The sequence below is a fragment of the Grammomys surdaster genome, unplaced genomic scaffold, assembly GCF_004785775.1.
Source record: "Grammomys surdaster isolate TR1022 unplaced genomic scaffold, NIH_TR_1.0 125463, whole genome shotgun sequence".
NCBI lineage: Eukaryota > Metazoa > Chordata > Mammalia > Rodentia > Muridae > Grammomys > Grammomys surdaster.
The window spans coordinates 519,295-540,256 of NW_021620326.1; the positions used below are offsets into that span (position 1 = coordinate 519,295).

The following is a 20,962-nucleotide window of genomic DNA, read 5'->3' on the forward strand; positions in this document are numbered from 1 at the left end:
ACTCACTGTCCTCCTGTCTCTCACACTCTCTGTCCTCCTGTCCCTCATACTCTCTGTCCTCCTGTCTCACACACTCTCTGTCCTCCTGTCTCTCACACTCACTGTCCTCCTGTCTCTCACACTCTCTGTCCTCCTGTCCCTCACACTCTCTGTCCTCCTGTCCCTCACACTCTCTGTCCTCCTGTCTCTCACACTCACTGTCCTCCTGTCCCTCACACTCTCTGTCCTTCTGTCTCTCACACTCACTGTCCTCCTGTCTCTCACAAGCTCTGTCTTTCTGTCTCTCACACTCACTGTCCTCCTGCCTCTCTTTAGGTTTTGGTCTCTGTGTGTTTCATTCTTGGGGAGTTTCTGCATTATGATTCATCTTATGTCTTTTCCTGAGAAAATTATGTCTGAATCTTTTTAGGAACGTCACAAACTTACTATACCTTTTGTCTTTAGGGAAACAACTTTATCTGGCCCTATCTGGAAGTCTTCCTTATGTCCTGGAGACCGTGATAAGCACAGATTAGCACAAAGCTAGGAATTTCTAAATGAGGTCATGACTCCAGGGATCTTCTTGGGGTATCTAAGCGAACGCAAACAGTATAACTGGAACAGGGTAGAATTAGAGACAGCTGACAACTCCAATGGGCCAGGAGAATTGATAACAGATCCCAGGGCCTTTCCCCCAATATGCTTAGAGCCCTGTGCAAATGTAGTTTAAACATAGGGGATCATACAGGGTACAGCCCTGAAGAAACAGAACTCAATACCTAACATAAATTTACTAAAATAACTTCTCTTACCAAATATCGAAGGTGATAAAAGGATAAAAATAAAAGGAGTTAGGTGTTTGCTATTCGTAGAAAGACTGGTTCAGATATTTTCTATGTGTCTGGAGCACTTTAAAACTGCAAATACTGCCAGCTTAAAAGAAGGCTGTCGTGTTTGCATTGGTGGAGACATTCTTTAGATTCTCTGAACTGGAGTTATAGGGATGATAATAAAAATGAAACCTGTTGTGTTTGTACTTTCTAATTGTGACTGAACTTGTAAACCCAGATATGTAATGAAAAATCAAACACATGTCTAGAGACAAAATGATGCAATCTGTACTTCTTGGATAGTCATTAGTCTGTCTTTGTTCTGTGAATCCTGTATAAAGAAAGAAGCAACCAGATTGCTAGTCAATCAGAGCTTCTCTCTATGAAGACCCTGTGCACCAACAGAGGCTGGTCCCTGGAAGATAGTAATTTTAGTACTTAAATAAAAATTTAGCTAAAATGCAAAATACATAGTCTATGCTTGTCCTGGTTTTGCAGAGGCGGGTACTGCCCACTCAATGAAGATGACAAGCTCTTTAGTATATTTTAATATAGATATATTTACTTTTATTTACTTTTTGTACTGTTCTATCAAAAATGTAATTACTATTTAATTACTGAAATATGCCTATAAATTGATCTGCTATAATGAACATTAACTGATTTTATTATTTACTTTTAGTTGGCAAATAAAACAAGTATTGGATTATTGTATTCTGATGCTGTACGCACAGCCCAAGGCCACCTACTATTTACAGGTGAAAACTTGACAAGCACACACTTTAAACAAAAGTGTCCCTCTTTCTGTCCTTCCTTTAATTACTTGCTTTCACCCTGAGTTGCTCTGCCTTAGTCTGTAGCCAAGCTAATATAATATATTTATAAAATCATTATGCCCAAAGGAAGCTTAAGATGGAGTGTATATTCGTCTTCTTGCTGTGTTTACTGTAACAGAGAAAATTAAAGTCAAAGGGCACAAGCTAAAAAGAAAACTAAACCCACTGAATCAGAAAGTGCCCTGTGTCCATGTTTGAGCCCCAGGCTCATACACAGAAGCCCTTATTACAGGTCTTGCTGTGGAGCTACCCAGATGTTAACCACACCCTTCCTCTCATTTTGTGAGAGGCACAGTTCTATGCTGCCTTTGTGCTTTGCAGAAATGAGTCCATCCTGGGTATGCATTTCCTTCCCGTCACTTCCAATTGCCAATCAACGGTGACACAGTTCCCATGATAAGCATGTATCTCACTACAAAGAAATGTCCACACTTGCAATGTTTTCAGAATTATCAGTGGAGGGCCAAGAAAAAGCTAGAGAAGGGCCAAAAGCCAGCTCTTCCCTGAGACTGCAAGGAAACAGATCCTTTAGCTCTATAGTCAGTGGTGAAGTAAAGGAACACCAGATGCTGCCTGAGTCCTTCGGTTTGGAACAGCGGTTCTGTTTTGTGCCCTCCTGATGTGGGACATTTCGTAGTTTAAGGATCTCATGACATGTATATAAAATCAAGAAAGACAGCTCTCATACTTCCCCTCTCCTAGGGAAGCCTCCTTTTAAGGATCCCGGTATCATCATTCTGACCATCAAGGTGTGAGTGGGAATGGTTAGCTCCTTCCTTTGCTTTCTCAGCCAAGGACCATGGGAGCTACAGACAGAATTGCTACAGCATTATCTTGGACACAGAGCAAGTTTGTCTGTCATCCTCTTGGTGTTTGTGCTTCTGCTCTAAGTTACCATGTTGAGGTCCTAGTCCTTAGATGTGTGGTACCAAGAACTTTGGGATGTGTCTTAGTCCTGAGGACAGAGTCCTAGGGACTGAGATTAATGGTTCCATACAGAAGGCCTCTGCATTCTGTCAGAGAACACAGTAAACACCTCCATGAAGACTGTCATCATCAGTCCCCAAGTCCACTAGTCCATGCATCCTGGAGTCCGAGACCACTAGAACAATCAGCTTCCCTAGCGTGTGTAAACCAGTCTATGGAATCTTGGTATAAAACTGGAATGGACTGTGATTTCTCACATTAGAAGCTGAAATGCTGACAAGAAGTAACACGGACTCACAAGGGTCTCAAAGCGGAGACGCTGAGCATTCAGAAGAGAAAGACGACACCTTTGGGTTTCATTACTCTCACAATTAGAGAATAAAATTTGACTAACTGCAAATAGCCTTAGTGAATTGAACTAAAGAGTATCTCATCCAAGACATTTTCAGTGTATTCTAGTGAAAGTACCGTTTGTCTTTGAGATATGATTTAATGGTATCACTAGGAGGTATTAATGCTTTTTTTAAAATTTGGCTTTTTCCCCCTCTAGCTAGAAGATGATATCATAGCAAAAAAGATGTATTTTACAAAAATGAAAGATTTCGTAAATAGTCTCACTTCAAGAGATTGGTTTTATATTGAGTTCTCAGTCCTTGGACTCATAGGTAAGTCACAGTCTATCATGGAGAATCACATTGCCTCAAGTTCTCTTTTCTCCTTTCATTATTTGTTTATGCATGAGCTTACTTATTTTCTTACTAAAACAGGTTCTTGTTATGTAGCTCAGGTTGGCCACAAACTCTTGTCCAGGCTGGACATCAAAACATTAATCTTTCTGCCTTATACCTAAACACTAAGATTACAGGTGCATGCCACCATCCTCCACTTAGAGTAAAGGTTTGCTTTCCTTTCTGTCTGTCTGTCTGTCTGGGTTAACATATTTTGATCACTTTTATCTAGTAGACACCATAAATGATCAAATTAACATATATACACATATTATACAAACATAAAATTGGGTGCTATGGGTATGCGCCTGCTTGGTGACAAAGGTGTACTATCCCTTTTTTATGGACAGGAATGCTGATGGACCAGGCATATATCCTAGTTGGACAGTGTGTGCTCAGCACACAGTAGACTGCAAGTCCAATCTCAATACCTCAACCAACAAACTGACCAATTAAAAACGCCAGTTGACTGTCAGAGAAGTAGAGTCTCAAGGAAAGTATTTCAGGGCTCTGGTACTTGAGTGTCTAATCTCCAATATGTCCAAGTTGCTACTCTTAATGTCCTGTAACATTTGAGTTCTTAGGGTGTTACACTTCACTGTTAAATAAGAGGATAGCCCTGCTTTCAGAATGCCTGATCTTTTGAACATAACAGACAATGCTTATGCCCTATGCCTACTCATGAGTTTGCTTTCCTCCGCAGGAAAACTCTTTCGATCAAAGGACCTGATGGACTTCGTGCATTTTTTCTTGATGTTCTACGAAACAAAGCCCATAGATACACTTTTAAATGACATTTTCCTGCTTCGGGTGTGCAGCAGAGGGGAGCCTTTTGTGAGTGTCCCTGGTGGGGGTGCAAAGCTGGGAGGAGCCTGTCGTAGGTGCTTGACTTAGTGTTTTACTGCTGTGAACAGACGCCATGACCAAGGCAACTCTTATAAGGACAGCATTTAATTGGGGCTGGCTTATAGGTTCAGAGGTTCAATCCATTATCATCAAGGCAGGAGCATGGTGGCATCCGAGCAGGCATGATGTAGGAGGAGCTGAGAGTTCCACATCTTGTTCCAAAGGCAAACAAGACAAGACTGACTTCCAGCCAGCTAGGATGTGGGTATTAAAGCTCACACCCACAGTGACACACCTACTCCAACAAGGCCACACCTCTTAATAGTGCCATTCCTCGGGCTAAGCTTACACCAACCGCCACAGTCCCCATATAGAAACACCAGACAGGCCGAGAAAACATCCTGTCATGTGGTCACTGCAGTATGTTACCAAAAATTAATGGTCTAGTGAACACAACAGAATGTTAAACTTGTGTGTCCTAAATTTTGCTGACATTTCATAATATTCAATGAAATAAGGACCCAAAATAACGCTGGGAAAGTCCAGACACAGATGAAACAAAACAAACACCCAGCCCCTAAAACAACAACAAAAAGAACAGAGGTAAACAAACAGAAAAATAAGAAGACTTAAATCCAAACATTTCATTATTTACATTAAACATAAATTGTCAAAATGCATTGAGACAGATTATCAGAATAGAATTTTTTAAAATAAATGTTACATATATTTTTTCTGTCCAAAATGTAGGGTACAGGTTTAAAGTCATAGATAGGAAAAGACTGACCAGGCATAGAGTAGCCTGCCCAGGAAGGTTGGGTGGTGCCCCACAGTTTCTATAGCAGACCCCAGAGCAACAGAAAACAGTTCTGGGATATTGCTCCAGATAGTCAGGGGTCCTGGATGGTTCCACAGGGGTCCCACTGGGGACCGAGAGACTTCAGTTTCTGATCTTTATAAGTTACTAACAAATCTGATAAATTGAAAAAGAAGATCAAAGGCCTTAGAATGAGAAAATCTGGGGTCAGGAGCCTCAGACTTAACAGATTAATGAATTCTACAATCACATGCATGCAATCTCATCAACTTAGAAAGGAAATGGCGTCTCATCAAGGCTCGCAGAATGCCAAACCTCATCCAGGATGAGGTGGACAACCCAAATAAGCCAACATGTATGACAGAAAATCAGTAACTAACTAAAAGCCCTCTGAGAAAGTACGTCCAGGTGTTTTTATAAGTGAGTTCTATCTAAACATTTAGAGAATAAGTTTTATATTCTTCCACTTTTTAAAAACAGATCTTTCCTCAAGTTTATTTGTAAAAGCAGCATAGGGCACCGGCCACCTGCAAATAGTGTGTAGATGTCCCACTCCAGTCTGTCTGTCTTCACAGTGGCAGACAGAAACCTGTTCTATGGGGCCTTCCAAGGGACTTGGGCACCTCTGGGAGCCTGAGCCAGAGCTGCAGCATCAGCCTTGGTTTGAACCTTGGGCTTTGGTTGGCAGAGCCCGAAATCCTTGGCCATGCACCCTGAAATCTGCTTCCCAAACTTAGGGTGAGCAGTGAAAACAGGATGGTGGAGTTTGTGTTGGAGCTCTTTAGGGCTTAACCAGTTGCCTTAGGTTTCACCAGGGCCTTAATGTAAGACTGTGTGTGTGCTCAATGCCTCTGCATTATCTGCCAAGCTCATGTTTCTCATGAACGTAGCATCGACCCCCTTAAGAGATGTCTAACTTTATGACCAGGGTTTCTTGATGCTATTTCTGTGCCATTTTTGAGACTGGTTATATGTGGCATGGTTCTTAGACTTGGCCATGTCTGCACAGTTAACTAGTGGCCCCCAGAGCACCTGGGACTTTTTGAGTGATGTGTCCAGGGCCTCGCCTGTGCCCAGCAAGACCTTGACACAGGGACACATCAGCCCCAAGGTTTTAGAGACCTGGATAAGAGGAGTTGCATCGAGCATGAGCCAGACATGAAACCCAAAGAACATACAGAAAGAATCAGAGCATCCCAGCACTTGGAGGGTCAACGCAGGAAGAGCATGACTTGGAACCAAACTGGGCTACAGAATGAGGCTGAGATTAAGCTGAGCTACACAGTCAAAGACACACACACACACAGTGATGGTAGTGAACCAAGATAAAAACGGAAAATCCCACATGAACTTAGATACAAAAATCTCCAACACAATGGTAAAAACAAAATGGTGAATTAAAATTTAATTAAAATAAATTAAAATTAAAGTTGAATACAGTATACTCTATGCATTTAAAGTTTAAGGAGGGACTAGTGAAACAACTCAGCCACAGAGCACTCACCAGGCATGTGTGGCTTTCTGTGTTCCTTAGTAACCCTGCCACACAACAAAGTCCAGAAATTCCCAACCAAACAAGACAGTTTTAAGGAAGCAAAAGCCATGTGCTAATGTCAATCAAGGTGCAAAAGTCATGTGACAATAGTCATGATTTAAAAACCTTTTAAACAAATGGGGACAGCTCAGAGCTTGGTTGAGCTGCATCTGTGCTGTCCAGAGAAGGGCACAGCAGAGACAGGAGGCTCTGTGGACCACATGTTCAGGGGATGCCTTGCATTGTATCACAAAATGTAAAGGATTCTTAAAAGTTAACAGTTAAGTAAACAATGTAACTTTTAAAACGGTTCAGGGCTCTGGAGAGAAGGCTCAGGAAGGCTCAGGACTAAGAGCACTTGTTCTTGCAGAGAACCCAGGTTTGGTCCCCAGAACCCAAGTGACTCACAAGGCCTGTCACTACCGAATAGTCAAGGGGAAGCACCCCTTTTATGTCTTCATGGAGATTATCTAAACTGTTTCCATTAAGTATAGTATAGACTTTGTACTTTAATCAAATTATTTTCCTACTTAAGAGGAGAGTTTAGAGATTGCAGTTGATGCAGTTACGGAGTACAGATGCCAAAGCTGTGGTGATGTGTGCTGACAGAGTCATTTAGACAGGAAATACTCCCGAAATCATGTAAGCTACTGAAATAAAAAGGGAGAAGAGCCAGTTGTGTGGATGGTGCCTGCAATCCCAGTATTCAGTGGGCTGAGGTAAGAAGATTGTCCAGACCTCAAAAGTCAGAATAAACTGTATGATAAGTTCTTCCACAGCCTGAGCTATGGCATAGTGAGAACTTGTCTCAAAAAAAAATCAAACCACAGCTATAACTAAAACAAAACAAAACTCTCTATTCTAAAAGAGAGAGAGAGGAAATGGAAACATGTAGACCAGAGCCTTGCGTTGTGTGAGTTCACAGACCCACGACTTCCCACACCCATCTCTTCCACTGGGCAATTCTTACGTAGGAAGACCCCAGGACTGAAGGTTTTATGCCAAATTTAAATATTAGTACAGAACTCTAGAACAAAATGAATCTAGAAAGATCCTATGGACAGTAAGTGTGGTAGGAAGTGGTACTGAGGGCCCTGTGAAGATGCCCGCTTTCCTTTCCCCAGAGGAACTGTTTGCAGCAAAAGAAGGAAGCTCGAATTCGGTACAGACCATCTCTGTTCCAGCACGTGGGCACTCAATCATCATTTCAAGGACGAGTACAGAACCTCAAGGTAAGATTTTGAAATGGAACTTGGGTAACACAGCCTCAATGAACTTAGAAACCTTTAGAAAAGAGGAGGAAACATGAGGCACACCATGACCAACATCAGCGACCCTTCTGTGTTATGGAGTGTATAAATGTACCAACCATCTTCCAAGAACCTGTCATCTACCACAGTAAAAAGAATTTGATATACATAAATATATTATTTCTAGCTGTGTAATCCAAATAAGGCTTAGAAAGTGTCTTTGGGGGAGAAATACAGCAGCTGTCACTATTTTAGTCTAAAAATAAAAATTATTAGGAAGCCCATTTCAGAGCTGGAAAGTCCTTGTAAATGTAATTGAAATTTTTATTTAAGTCACTATTGGTTAGGTCAAAAAAACACCCAGCATCATTTAGTGTTCAGTCATTCTTATATATTATATCAACTATGGAAACAGTATTATTGTTGCTGTGACAGAATGCCTGAGGCAATCAACTTAACAAGCAGGACAGGTGTGTTTCAGCTCCCAGTTCCAGAAGGCTCAGCATGGGCTTGCTCAGCCCTCCTGCCTTGGGTTTGTGGTAGTGCAATGCATCTTGATGCAAACACAGGGCAGAGAATCTGAGCATACAAAGGGGTGTAGTCACAAGGGCACCCCCCCTCAAGGAACCAAAATTCCTCCCCTTGGGTTCCATTTTTTAAAGGCTTCACCACTCTAGCCGTAGCACAGCCTGGTGACCAAGCCTTCATACATGCGCCTACAGGGGATGTTTACCCAAACCACAGTGACATGGTGAAGAGGAAGCAGCTCAGGTTTTGTCCTGGTTACTGCAAGGTGGCTATAGGACCCTGGGAAGTTCCACACTCCTCTTAGCTTAGCTTACTTCTATAAAACCAGGAATTTAAATCATCCAGAAGGCTTCTTCTACCGCTGAAATGTCATTGGCATCATCACACAACACAGGAAATGATTACATGGATTGTTTTGCCAGACGAAATGGAAGTGCACACATCTGCCTGGCCATTTTTCAAGCCTTTCTCTCTCTCTCTCTCTCTCTCTCTCTCTCTCTCTCTCTCTCTCTCTCGCACCGTGTCCCAGTGAACTGTGCTTCACCCACTGCCGGGATGATGGGATAGACTCTGTCAATGTTGGGTGCCAGCTGTCAGGGAAGGTATAATCTAAGAAAAAGATCTGACAAAGAATATCCTGAAACAACCAAAATTATCTGCTGGGAATCTGTATGTGTACTGTAACGACACCATCATATACATAAAGCAATACAGCAGATGCACAGAAGAAAATCTGTCTCTTCGATCTCATTCTTGCTGGGGAAATGGCATTTTCCCCCTTACATTATATATTTTGCCTGGTATGCTGGTTTGAATGTGTTTGGTCCAGAGAGTGGCACTATTTGGAGGTGTGGCCTTCTTGGAGTGGTGTGGCCTTGATGGAGGAAGTTTATCACTGTGGGGGTGACTTTGAGACACTCCTCTTAGCTACCTGGAAGCCAGTCTTCTCCTGGCTGCCTTTGGATCAAGGTGAAGAACTCTTGGCTCCTCTAGCACCATGTCTGCCTGGATGCTGCCATGCTTCCTACGTGATGATAATGGACTGAACCTCTGAACCTGTAAGCCGGCTGATAATATCAACTTAGATAAGGACAAGTAAATCATAGGCAGAGTCATAGTGACCTGTCCCCTGAACCTTCACACAGCCGCTACCCTGTTCTGAAAGATATCTGTATTCTCCCTGAACACCCACACTCCAGTGTCATCCCCTTCCCCATGTCCTGCCTTTCTGTGTTTATAACCCCTGTGTGAATGAATTATGATTTGAATAAAATAAATAAATTATTTTTTTAAAAAAAGGAAACATGAAAGACAAAAGTTGGCCCCAGGGACTAGGGTATTGCCATGATATGCCCGACCATATTTTCATGGATTTGAGGACTTTGGATTTGGGAAGCCATAAAACGCTTTAAATGGGACTGGATGGGCGTCCTAGTAGGAATATGGACGACATTGGTGCTGAGTGTGATTTGAACTCTGGAGATCTTTCCTGTGAAGTTTTGGTGAAGACTGTTGCTGCTTTCTGCCTTTGTCCTAAGACAAAGTCCTAAGAGTCTGACTGAGGCTAAGATAAAGAGATCTATATTAATTGAACTGACAAAGGAAGTCTCAAAAGAGTCCAGCATAGACTTTGTCCTCTGGTTTACTCTCATGAAGAGCATTTTCATCGACCATAGCAAACTTAGACAGAGAAAATACAAAATATATGGTTCAAAGAGTGAAGAGGCACCAGGAAGAGGAATGGAGCTAAGTCCTGTGTCATCACAAGCAAACAAGTAGAAGCTAAAAACCGGCAGGTGGTCTTCCTCAGATGGTCCACCTTGGATTAAAATCTACAGCTGATTTTCTCTAATAGGCAAGGCCCAGGAGAAATCCATTTTAGGAAAGATTCCTGCTACTTATATGCTTTTCCTCTTATTCTATATAACAACCACTAGGTGCTAGCCCATCCTTCTGAGCAGATCTCTGCAAACAATGAAGACGCACTGTCTTGTAGTGATGCTGTATAGACAAACAGATGACTTCTTAATCCTTAATGATGATTCTGTAAGAATTTCTAAAATTATAGTACGTATTAAGCTCTTTTATAATGACACTGTTGTTAAATCCTTTTTGATGTCAAAACTGCAGTGATAACTCTGCCAGTCTTTAGTGTCATGAGTTATTGTGTCTGAGATGGCAAGCAGGCACCTACCACTCAGAGCACATTCCAAAAGGTTGTAAAACCATTAGCCAAAAATCATAAAAGGGAACTAACGATTTACCATGGGTGCTGGAACAGAAGATAAAATATTGACTGAGTTTATCTACACAAAACTTTATAAATGATTTAGTTATGGTTTTTAACTCTCCATGAACCTGCAGAGCTGGTGACAGGTGATAAATGTTTAACCTGATAATTACTCCTAATGGATATGCATGCAAATATTCTCTAAGGTAAACTTCTAATTCAATTTATGATTTGAATTTATGTGTAAACTTGTGGTGAACTTTTTAACCAAGTGATCATGTGTTCTGAAAGATGTAAAAGTGCTGAGGGCAAAGAGAGGAGACAGAACGAAAGAGAACTTTTTAGACAGAACTGAACACAATGTAGAAGCAAAGGCATTGGGAGCAAGAGCATTGTTACATCAGAGCAGGAGGAGAGAGTAAGATTAGAAGGAGAACACAGAGTGGGATAACTTAGAAACTATAAGGCAGCTTAAAAAGTTAAGAAAGTAATATGCAGAATGCAGAGGGAAAGAGGAAAAAGAAATAAGTTGCAGAGAGAGCAGAAGGAGCAGGCAGGCTTCTCCTTATCATGAAACAGAACAGGTATTTTCTTAATAGCAAGACAGGCTTAGTCTGACTAAAAAGAGCAAAGCTTTCATCTTACAGACTTGGGTTTAATTCATTTAGCAATAAAAGGGTAGAAGCTATTTCTTTCTCTATGCAATAAAGACTGGAGCTCATTTGTCACCCAGAATGAGTGAGTTCTTTCAGCACTGGCACATAAGTATGACTCTGTGTGTGTGTGTGTGTGTGTGTGTGTGTGTGTGTGTATGAAAACTGGGCCCAGATGGTTTGAATGGAGATTTAAGAATGTGTATGCATGAATATGTATATGAATTTATGTGAGTTTAATCCATATTTTCTTGTGTAAAAGTTTTTCCTTCTGTGAGTGTGATTCTCTTCTCCTGGCTTAATAGAAAATTTTTGCTCCAAACTTCCCCCTAGCTTGACAAACAAGAGGCATTTGAACAAGAGGGAGAAGGCTCTAGCAATTAATACTTTACTTAATCCCCTGGTATTTTATAATGAAGTGCTAAATGCCAGAGGCTGTAGTTTCTGACCTCAAAGGGACTCGGGCAGGTCAGCTACAGTAGCAAAGTGACATAGACTTAGATAGGTAAACATTTTATTATTATACAGCAAGCTTAGATATCTTGTAAGACCAAGTCTTACCCCAACCTATGCTCTTCCCTCTCCAATACCTCAAGAAGAACCGAGAACAAGAAAGAGCAGCAGGGGCTGGCCTCCTGTACTGTGTTCAAAGATATTAAGTGGAAGTAAGGGAGTGGTGACCTCAGGGCAGATCCCTCCCAGATTCAACTTGTGCATTTGCAGTTGTGTGAGGGAGAGTTATATCATGATAGGCGTTAGTATTACCTGGTTGTTGTATTCGTTTGGACTTTTGATCTGGAATAAACTACAATCCAGAAATCGAGGGCACATTTGTGATGCAGATCTTGAGGCTGAAAGATACAGGCTTTTAATCTGGATCTTGAGAAACAGTGGCCATGAAAAGGTGGTACATGCCTTTAATTCCAGGGGACAGTGGCAAGCAGATCTCTGAGTTCAAAATCAGTCTACAGAGCAAGTGTAAGGACAGCCAAGCTTAGGCAGTGAATGAAATCATCAAAAACAAAAAGTTGGTGAAGGTGTAATTGAACAAGAGGGCCGTATTTCAACCCCACCAAGCAACAGGACTCCACAGCTTAGGCAGTGTGGCTCTGACTTTAGAATCAAAAATAGAAAGGACTCCTGGGACAATCGATGCTGGTTAGCTGGACCTAAGAAATTAACAGTGACTAAGAAGAAACCAGCATCACTGAGGTAAAATCTTCTGGAAAGTGTTCTTTTGAGAGCACAAAGAAGCTATGTTCCAAAGATAGCCAAAGTTGTGCTGCAGCTGTTCTTGGTAATGTGTAGGAGTCACCCAGGTGATACTGGTTCTGAAGGCATGAAGGGGTCAGGGAGAGCAGCTAAGGCTTGGCACTGTGAGAGGCCATGGAAATCCATTAGTGAAGGTGCAGCCTCAGTTACAGTTGACAGCTAGGACTGAAGGGGTCATAAAAAGAAGTTGAGGCTTGGCACCATGAAGACAGCCAGCCTAAGACAGACTACTGGTGAAGCCTAGTTGCATCAGAAGATCCCTAGCACATTGGAGATGCCAGTACCACGGGATGACCACTAAGAACAGCAGCAACAGTGGCGTGGATCAATCTGAGCTTAGAGTGCTACAGAGGGCAGAGCTAGAGAAGTGACCCAAGCCCTTCAGAGGTCGGAAGATCATGTGTAGATCCCAGACATTGAAACAAGAAGCTGTAACATTGAGGTTGCCTTGGAGATCCCAAGATGTTAGAGATGCCATAGCAGTGGGATATCTGATGAGGAGAGCTGCTAACGGGGAGTGTAACTAGCCGAAGAGAAAGAAGTGTGTTGCAGTTAACAAAGATGAAAGGAGTTAGAGATTGGGAGAGGGCTTTGACATCAGACATGAAGATGCAGTTTGGAGATGGTTTCTGGTCTTGGTTTGGTCCAGTATTTCCTCACCATGACAGTTTGAAATGGTAATATATATCCTGGGATGTTGGAAGCACGCAATGTGCTTTTTGATTTTATGGGGAATTACAGTGATTAGATGAATCTCAGAAGAGACTTTGAACTTTAGACTGTTAGCATTGTTGAGAGTGCTATAGACTAAGGGGACCTTTAAACGTGTACTAAATGTATTTTGCACTATGCTGCGTTTAGGTATGGCCCCCATAGACTCATGTGTTTGAACAAGCCTATGAAGACCAGAGAGTGGAATGTGGTGATTTGAATATGTTTGATCCAAGGAGTGGCATTGTTAGGAGGTGTGGCCTTGTTGGAGGAAGTGTGTCACTCTGAGAGTGGTTTTTTGAGATCCTCTTCCTAGCTGCCTGGAAGATAGTCTTCTCCTGGGTGCCTTTGGATCAAGATGTAGAACTCTTAGCTCCTCCAGCATCACGCCTGACTGGATGTTGCCATACTTCCTGCCGTGATGATAATGGACTAAACTTCTGACCTATAAGCCAGACACAATTAAATGTTGTCCTTTATAAGAGTTGCCTTGGTCATGGTGTCTCTTCACAGCAATGAAACCCTAAGACCTGGTAAGATATTTAATCTAATCTTGTTTAGTTCATGACTGATTAAAATGAACGGATATATAATGTCTCATATTTAGATATCATAATTTTGGCATTTTTTTATCTTATGCTTCATAGTATGTAAAATAGATATAAGTAATCATTAGCCCTCTACCAAGTATGTATATTAATTTTTTTATTTTACATTTCTAACAGGATCATTATTACTAGGATTTTCCTAAATCTTACAACTTCTTTAAAAATTACCAGACTCATTTTGGGAAAAAGGCACAGCAAACATCAAATTTTCTCGATATTATACTAAAGAAGAGACGACATTATTTATTGTTTAAATTAAGCCTTCAGTAATGAAGTGAGTATACAAATTTGATCTGTCTGCACGATTATCAGAGGGTGTTCCTCTCACATTGTAGAAAGATCTTGTGTCTTAGTTGGGTTCAAATTTGTTATTAGAGTTTCTTTAATGTTTATTAAGTGTTTCAAAATTTTTATATGAAGTAAGTTCCCAAATCTCATTCGACGTGAAGCTTAGCGTAAGAGTTTTAAATGTACAACAGAGCTGCACTATAGTTTTATTAAGAAAATTTCATCTCTGGTCACCTAGCTCATAGCACACACAGACACACAGACACACAGACACACACACACACATGCACACACACACACATGCACACATGTCCTTTTAATGATCAACTTTAGTTTTTAAATCGTTTGAAATTTGACTATACCTTCAAATGTAATAAATGCTCTATAGGATATCTATAACAAAAGCTTTTTGTGTTGATGGAATGGTGATTTCTTAGAATTGCTACAAAATACTCAGGAGGAAATGGCCTTTCAGTTGGTGGGCAGGCAGAGCGCTTTGGTATACTTTGCTAATATTATGTTTGTGTGAACGGTGTTCTTGTTCTGTGCAGTGTACTGTACATGCATGCAGCCAGACTGCTCCATTGCCTTTGAATTTTAGCGAACTGGTGATTTTATTGTTGTTTGAGACAAGGACTCACCACATAGTCCAGGTTGGCCTCAAACTCCAATCCCTCTGTCTCGGTGTGCAGAGCTCTGGAATTTTGGGTGAGCATCATCTCGTGCTGCTGACAAGCAGTATGATTTTACTTTTTATTAACTTTTGTTATTTTTCCTCTGTGAATGGGTGGGGGTGGGGGGTGTGGGTATGTGCACAGCTGCAGATACTTGAGGACCCTCCAGAGCTGGACACACCCATGGCTGTGGCTTCCAGTCTGCTAGGACTTGAACTCAGGTCCCCTGGAACAGCACTCTTCACTCTTAGCTGCCAAGTCATGTCTGCAGTCCAACATAACTTTTTAATGTATATGCTGTGTGCCTTACAGTGGCGGCTGCTGCGTCTGACAAGCGGCATGTGACAGAAGGAAAGGATGTCTCACGGGAAGGCGTGAGCTGAACAGTTACTTAAGGCTCTGCCCTTGACCTTTAGTAAAGAACCGAGTACATTTTTTGTCTTTTCTTCAAAAGTATCAGTTAAGCTTTCCCTTTTCTTTTATATGTAAAGATGTGTACAAATCCAAGGAAAAATGATATGTAACTTTCCCTTAGAATGTAGGGGTGGAAAAAACTATTCCGCCCACCAAACTGGTCATAATTCTTTTCTCACTGTGGCCTGTTTTTCCTGCAATTACACAAAATTCAAAATTATTTTCATGTGAAACAAAATAACTAAATTATTTTATACTGATAGCTAAAATTTTGCATTTCATTAAATTTTATATTTAACCTGACTTTCATAGTTTATTTAAAAAGGATTATATCGTGCATGTTTTCACTCTTTGTTACCCTGACAAGTCTATAGATTGTTTACATTTAATTTATAAAAATAAATAAATAAATAAATAAATAAATAAATGTGGTTTTCCTATCTTCTTTTTCTTTTGAGGAGCTTTAGTTATCATACTAAGTGATGAGTTTGTTACATTTTATGCGATTTTCTTGGCCTCCTCCCTCCTCCACACCTCCCCAAGCCCCGCCCTGACTCTGCTGTTCCTTCCCCCTCTTCTCCCTGTTCCAGCTCTTTCTGTCACCTGCTCTTTCTGCTCAGAACGGCCCCTGGCCTCCTCATGGTCTCTCTTCTAGTTTAGTGACACACATGGAAGTTGTTCTCAGGCAGTCCACAGCCTTTCTTTGGCTGCAATGATTGTTTATATATACAGTTTCCCAGGAGCCCTACAGATGAAGTCTACACTCAATAATTTAATGCTACAATCACATTGAAATTGGCATTACTTACTAATGGCTGTGATGAATTATAGGTTTTGCTGGTACCCAGTCATCTTTTCTGCTACAAGGAGGTGGTGTGGTCATATTTAGAACACAACTATTGAGTAATATCAAGAAATCACTGAAGAAATGATTATATCCTTACTAATTAAAAGACTCTAGATGTCACAGGCCTCTTATTTGTATTGCAGGAATATTGAAGATAATAAACATAAAGGAAGAAACTTTGCCATGCCTGATCTTCTGATATGTCAGTTTCTAATGATATCTTTCAGAAATCAGAAGAGTGGAAATAGATTAACTGGAAGAGAAAAAGCAATGAGTGTTTGATTACATCAAATGACTTCTCATGGCAAGGCAAAAGTAGAGGTTTTGTCAGATATTTTTAGACTAAGGTGTTAAATTTTAAAACAGCAAAATTAGAGAAGTTCTAACAATGAAGAAATAGCTCTTACTGACTTAGACAGCAAGGCCATCACACAGAAAGACCTAAAGCTCAGAAGCATGCTACTGTTGTGGGCAGGCTCTGCAGTAACTGCTATATATGTTGTAATTCCTTTTGGAAAGACATCCAAAGAAATAGGAAGCAGAGATTGAATTCCGCACATGGCTGGCTGTGTTACCTGTCTTCTACCTGTCTTCTTGTCTTTTAATGAACACATTTCATCTCTAAAGCCAGCACCGAGCTCTATGTGACTCTGTCATCAGACACCTTGGTGAGTGATGGATTTTTGATAGTCATTCCTTTCTAAACACATCATAGATGGACCTGTGCATTGTTTTGGAGTGTTTATTTTAGGAACATGTTGTCTTTCCATCTTCTCCTTACTGATTGCCAACTGCGTTGCTGATGGGATGAGTTTCTCTGTGTAATAAATAGTATCTGAGGACTATTGTAAATTCCTGAGGAATTCGTGATCTCTGGGCACACCTTTTCAACTGTTACATTTGCTTGTTTTTATGGATGTTGACTTTGTAAATTAAAAATGTCTCTTAAATTAAAAGGGGCCGAAAAGATGGCTCATCAGTTAAGAGCACTGGTGTTCTTCCAGAGAACAACCTGGGTTCAATTCCTGACACTTATTTGGCAGCTCATAATTGTGACTCCAGTCCCAGGGGATTGACACCCTCACACAGTCGTACATGCAAACAAAACACCAATGCACATAAGTTTTTAAATGCCTTTTAAAGTATTTGTACTTGTTGGTTGCAGAGTTCTTGGTGTTGAAGTCTTTTTAATTCTCAGTGCCTCGGCCACCAGTTTCTTAAGGCAGTCACTCAATAGTCAAATGTTCTATTTACTTTATATATTTTGAACAGTAAGAGATAATTCTTATTCTTATACTTTAACCAAATATCATGACTGTGTGTGTGTGTGTGTGCGTGCGTGCGCGCGCGCGCGCACACACACATGCATGCTCGTGTGTGAGTTTGTGTAGAGGCTGGAGGTCAACTGCGTGTCACATTCCTTAGCAGCCATCCACCCTGTTCTTTTGAAACAAGCCTCTCACTGGGATCTGGGGGTCACGGACTTGGCCAGGTGACTGAGCGATCTTGCCAGTCTGTGCACTTCTGCCTCAGCACAGCCTGTAACACACAATGATTCTAAGATTACAGAAAGTTAACCGTCGCATCCACTCCCTCCTCTCCTTTGATAAGAACAGAAGGCACAGGTATCTTCCAAAGATTTCAAATTTAAGATTTGACCTTTTGGAGTGTCTTAATTAAATATTCTACTTATTATTCATAAACACATATCATATATTTGATCCAAATTGTCTTCTCATGCCTCTGCCGAGGAAATAGAAGACGCCAAAGGTCAGTCCAGGTACAGTTCTCGAGATGCCTCTAACAGTGTCTACCTGGACTTGTAAACCGGCCATCCAAGATTGGAGCAGAACGGCTGGAAGATGAGGCTCTTACTCTGGGGTAGGCACTGAAAGACTGACAGCCCAGCGTGAGGCTGGAGGCTAAAGCTCCAGTGCTCAGAAAGAGCCATGTAAACCATGGCTGAGTACTGGGAACAAGCCGGAGCTGGAAGGAAACAGAAAACAGACCAAAACAAAAAACCAAAAAGTTACTCCCACTAAAAAGATTACAAAGTTTGGGGTGTTGGCACACAGAACTTCTAGAAACTTATTTTCTGATCTAGTGAAGCGGGTTGCCCTCGGTGTCCATTCTTACCCATCTCTGCTGGCTACAAATGGATGGGGGTTTGTCAGGGACCCAGCTCATCACTCAGGATCGGACTCAAGGTGTGTCAGGAGAGACACCTTAGAGACTTTGATGCCCATTTGTCACATAAAAGAACAGGTATCGTTTGATTGTTGGCTTGGACTCTTGCTATATAGCAATAACATTGAGTCCACAATCTTAAAATCACTTTTCTGCAAGGTGTATATGTAGGAGTTGCATGTTGCAAAAGGTCTGTTTAGTAGAAACCAGATTTGCTGCTGTGTTTTTGTTTTAAGAACTTTCTTTCTTAAGTTCTGCAGACTCGGGGAGTATGAGCCCAATCTCTGTTGCCCAGACCTCTCTCAAGAATGGATATTACAAAGCCTCCAACTGCTCTTGTTACAACAGACCACAGTCAGCTTTCCACTTCTGCCACACACAACTGAGACGATCAACTCACAGTCTGCTCACTGAGGCTCAGAGCTGTGGGGATCCTCATTCTCGGTTCTCTGGCACTATCCTTTTGGGGGGCCAGGGCGAACTCTGTGGCAAGATAGCGCATCACTGTGTAAATGTCTGGCAGAGAAAAGTTGGTCAGACTAGGTCCAGGAAGAAAGAAAGGGGCCCCACTTTCTCTTCTATGGGCAGGTCCCCAGTGATCTGAAGACTTCCCATTGGGTCTCACCTTCTAACATTTCCACCACCTTTCATACATCAAACAGGTCCACACCTGTAGTGGACACAAGGGCCTTGTACTCTCAGAGGAACACTAAGAGAACTGGGAATGTTCATTATGCAGAATGTCTCCTCATGGAGGAGATAAAACCAAACACCTGCATTCCATCCAGAAGTTGTTTGTGACCTGGTGACCTCTTTGCTCTCTGCAGGGACAGATCTCACTCCAATTCTCCAGAATGCTTATTCCAGACTCTTCCATCTTAGTGCTTCTCTGTGAGTACAGGGCCCTCATGACCTCTCCATCTCCCCATTTCTAAGTTTTTAAAGAAAAATTAGTGATCCTGATAAGAGGCCATGGCAGAATGCATTGACTCCGTGGCTGGCCCAATCAACATAGGCAAGCGTCAGAGAGCTTCACATAAGACAAATCTGTCAGAAGAGACATCCTAGGAGGGAAAGTTAAACTATAACTTGAGGAGACTTTAGGGAGACAATGATTAACCCCAAAATCATTCTGTTTGTCTAATGGCTTTACTGCATGTTAATGCTTGTCAATGAAGAATTCAAATGCCTCTTGTCGGGAGCCATAAGATACAGAGCTGTGACAGGAGACAGTGTGGTGGTGTTTGTCTTGCTAAGGATTGTCTATAAAGGTTTATGTGGGATGGGCTGTGTCTTATCCATTTTGCTCACAGCAAAAATATTAGCAGAGATTTAAGGGATGGACTTAGGAAGACTTTTCCCCTTTCCTTGGCCTGGCACTAGCTATTCTTATCATTCTCTTACGCTTGCCTATGGTATTACACACCTGGAATCAGAATGATTATGGGAATTATTTTTGCCTGAAGATTCTTATCCAAATTCTATTGTGTTTAAATATGCCTACAATAGGTTGCTGTGGGACTGTATAAGGGTATCCTGGGTCATGGTTGAACAGGTACTTAGAACCCTGAGATTCTCCGTGGAATTCTGCGTGAGAACCGGCAGGAGTTCGGTCCTTCCCATTATCTAGGATCCTGAAAACAGCCACATTTCCATAGAGTCACATAGGCCAGGCTTTAGGCCTCAAGCCCTAGAGATTTACATACTAATGAAGGCCAGAGGGCAGAGCAAATTAAACATTCCTCCCCCAGATCCTCCCCTAATCCTCCCCCTTTCTCCCTCCCTATATAACTCGGGACGGCCCTGAGTTTTTGGGGGTACGTCTAGATCCATCTATTATCCGTCATGTCAATAAACCTTTTGGAACCAAGGACTTCCTTGTGTTACTGGGGCCTGCCGCCGCCAAGGCCCTCAGGCCGCTGGAACCATAGGATCCTCTTCCCTGATGTGGGACCTGCCACGGAGGCGGAGGCGCAAGCTTGCGCCGCTGTGGCGGCCTTTTTTAAATTTTCCCCACAGGTTGCCTGCTATTAGACCCTCTGAGCCAGGTTGACGAAGTCAGTCTGCACTGAGTTTTCCTTCTCATCTCTTCCTGTGGCTTGCTTCTCTGACAACTGCAGGGAGTGCCTCACACATCTGCAACAGGTGGATCTTCACAAGAACACATTCCAGATTTGAGCTTTAGCAGAGTCTATGCAGCACCGAGCAGTGTGCAATATTTGCATACCAATGTTAATAGCGATAATGTCTCTTCATTCTTTGTAGAGGGGACAGACACCCTCTATTAAACTTAAACACCTCCACTCTGGCTGAATTAAGACAGGAATGAAGAAAGACTGGTCATTAAAATTTGGGCAGCTATTTCTCCTGAGAACATGAGTTTTGTTTCTGAAATATTTTAAAAATACCACCTGTGTTCATTTTTAGGTGTTTTGTTGATTTTAGTAGCCATTGTGCCTTTAATAGCTCATTTATATGAGCTGAGTTTCATTTGGCTGATGTTAGATTTCTCTCATGTCCAGATAAAGTGTGTGTGTGTGTGTGTGTGTGTGTGTGTATGTAAAGATACAGTTCATCAAAATGAATGCCAAACATATAGTTTAAGCCAGACATATAGTTTAAGTTTTCATGAAACAAAAAAAAATAAAAAAGAGAAAGTCGAAGGGAAATAAAAAGCACAAAGCGCCCACCAACCCCAGGTGGCCTCACGATTCCATAAGAGTTCAGCTCAACACGCATTCCTTGGCACTGAGTATTGAACCCTGGGATCTCCATAAGGAAGGGAAAGGTTCAATTGAACCCT

At 41.7% G+C, this 20,962-nt stretch overlaps 1 protein-coding gene across 2 annotated transcripts in view; it reads left to right on the forward strand.

Annotated features, from left to right (window-relative positions):
• Nucleotides 1-14,039, forward strand: part of Mgat4d (MGAT4 family member D) — a 34,582-nt gene extending 20,543 nt beyond the window's left edge. For both annotated transcript variants that reach the window (XM_028786299.1, XM_028786298.1), the window contains 5 exons: nucleotides 1,492-1,567; nucleotides 3,123-3,237; nucleotides 4,004-4,134; nucleotides 7,622-7,729; nucleotides 13,867-14,039. In XM_028786299.1, coding sequence (XP_028642132.1) covers nucleotides 1,492-1,567; nucleotides 3,123-3,237; nucleotides 4,004-4,134; nucleotides 7,622-7,729; nucleotides 13,867-13,881 — 445 coding nt within the window. In that variant the 3' untranslated portion in view covers nucleotides 13,882-14,039. The remainder of the gene's footprint in view (nucleotides 1-1,491; nucleotides 1,568-3,122; nucleotides 3,238-4,003; nucleotides 4,135-7,621; nucleotides 7,730-13,866) is intronic.
• Nucleotides 14,040-20,962: the final 6,923 nt, after the last annotated feature.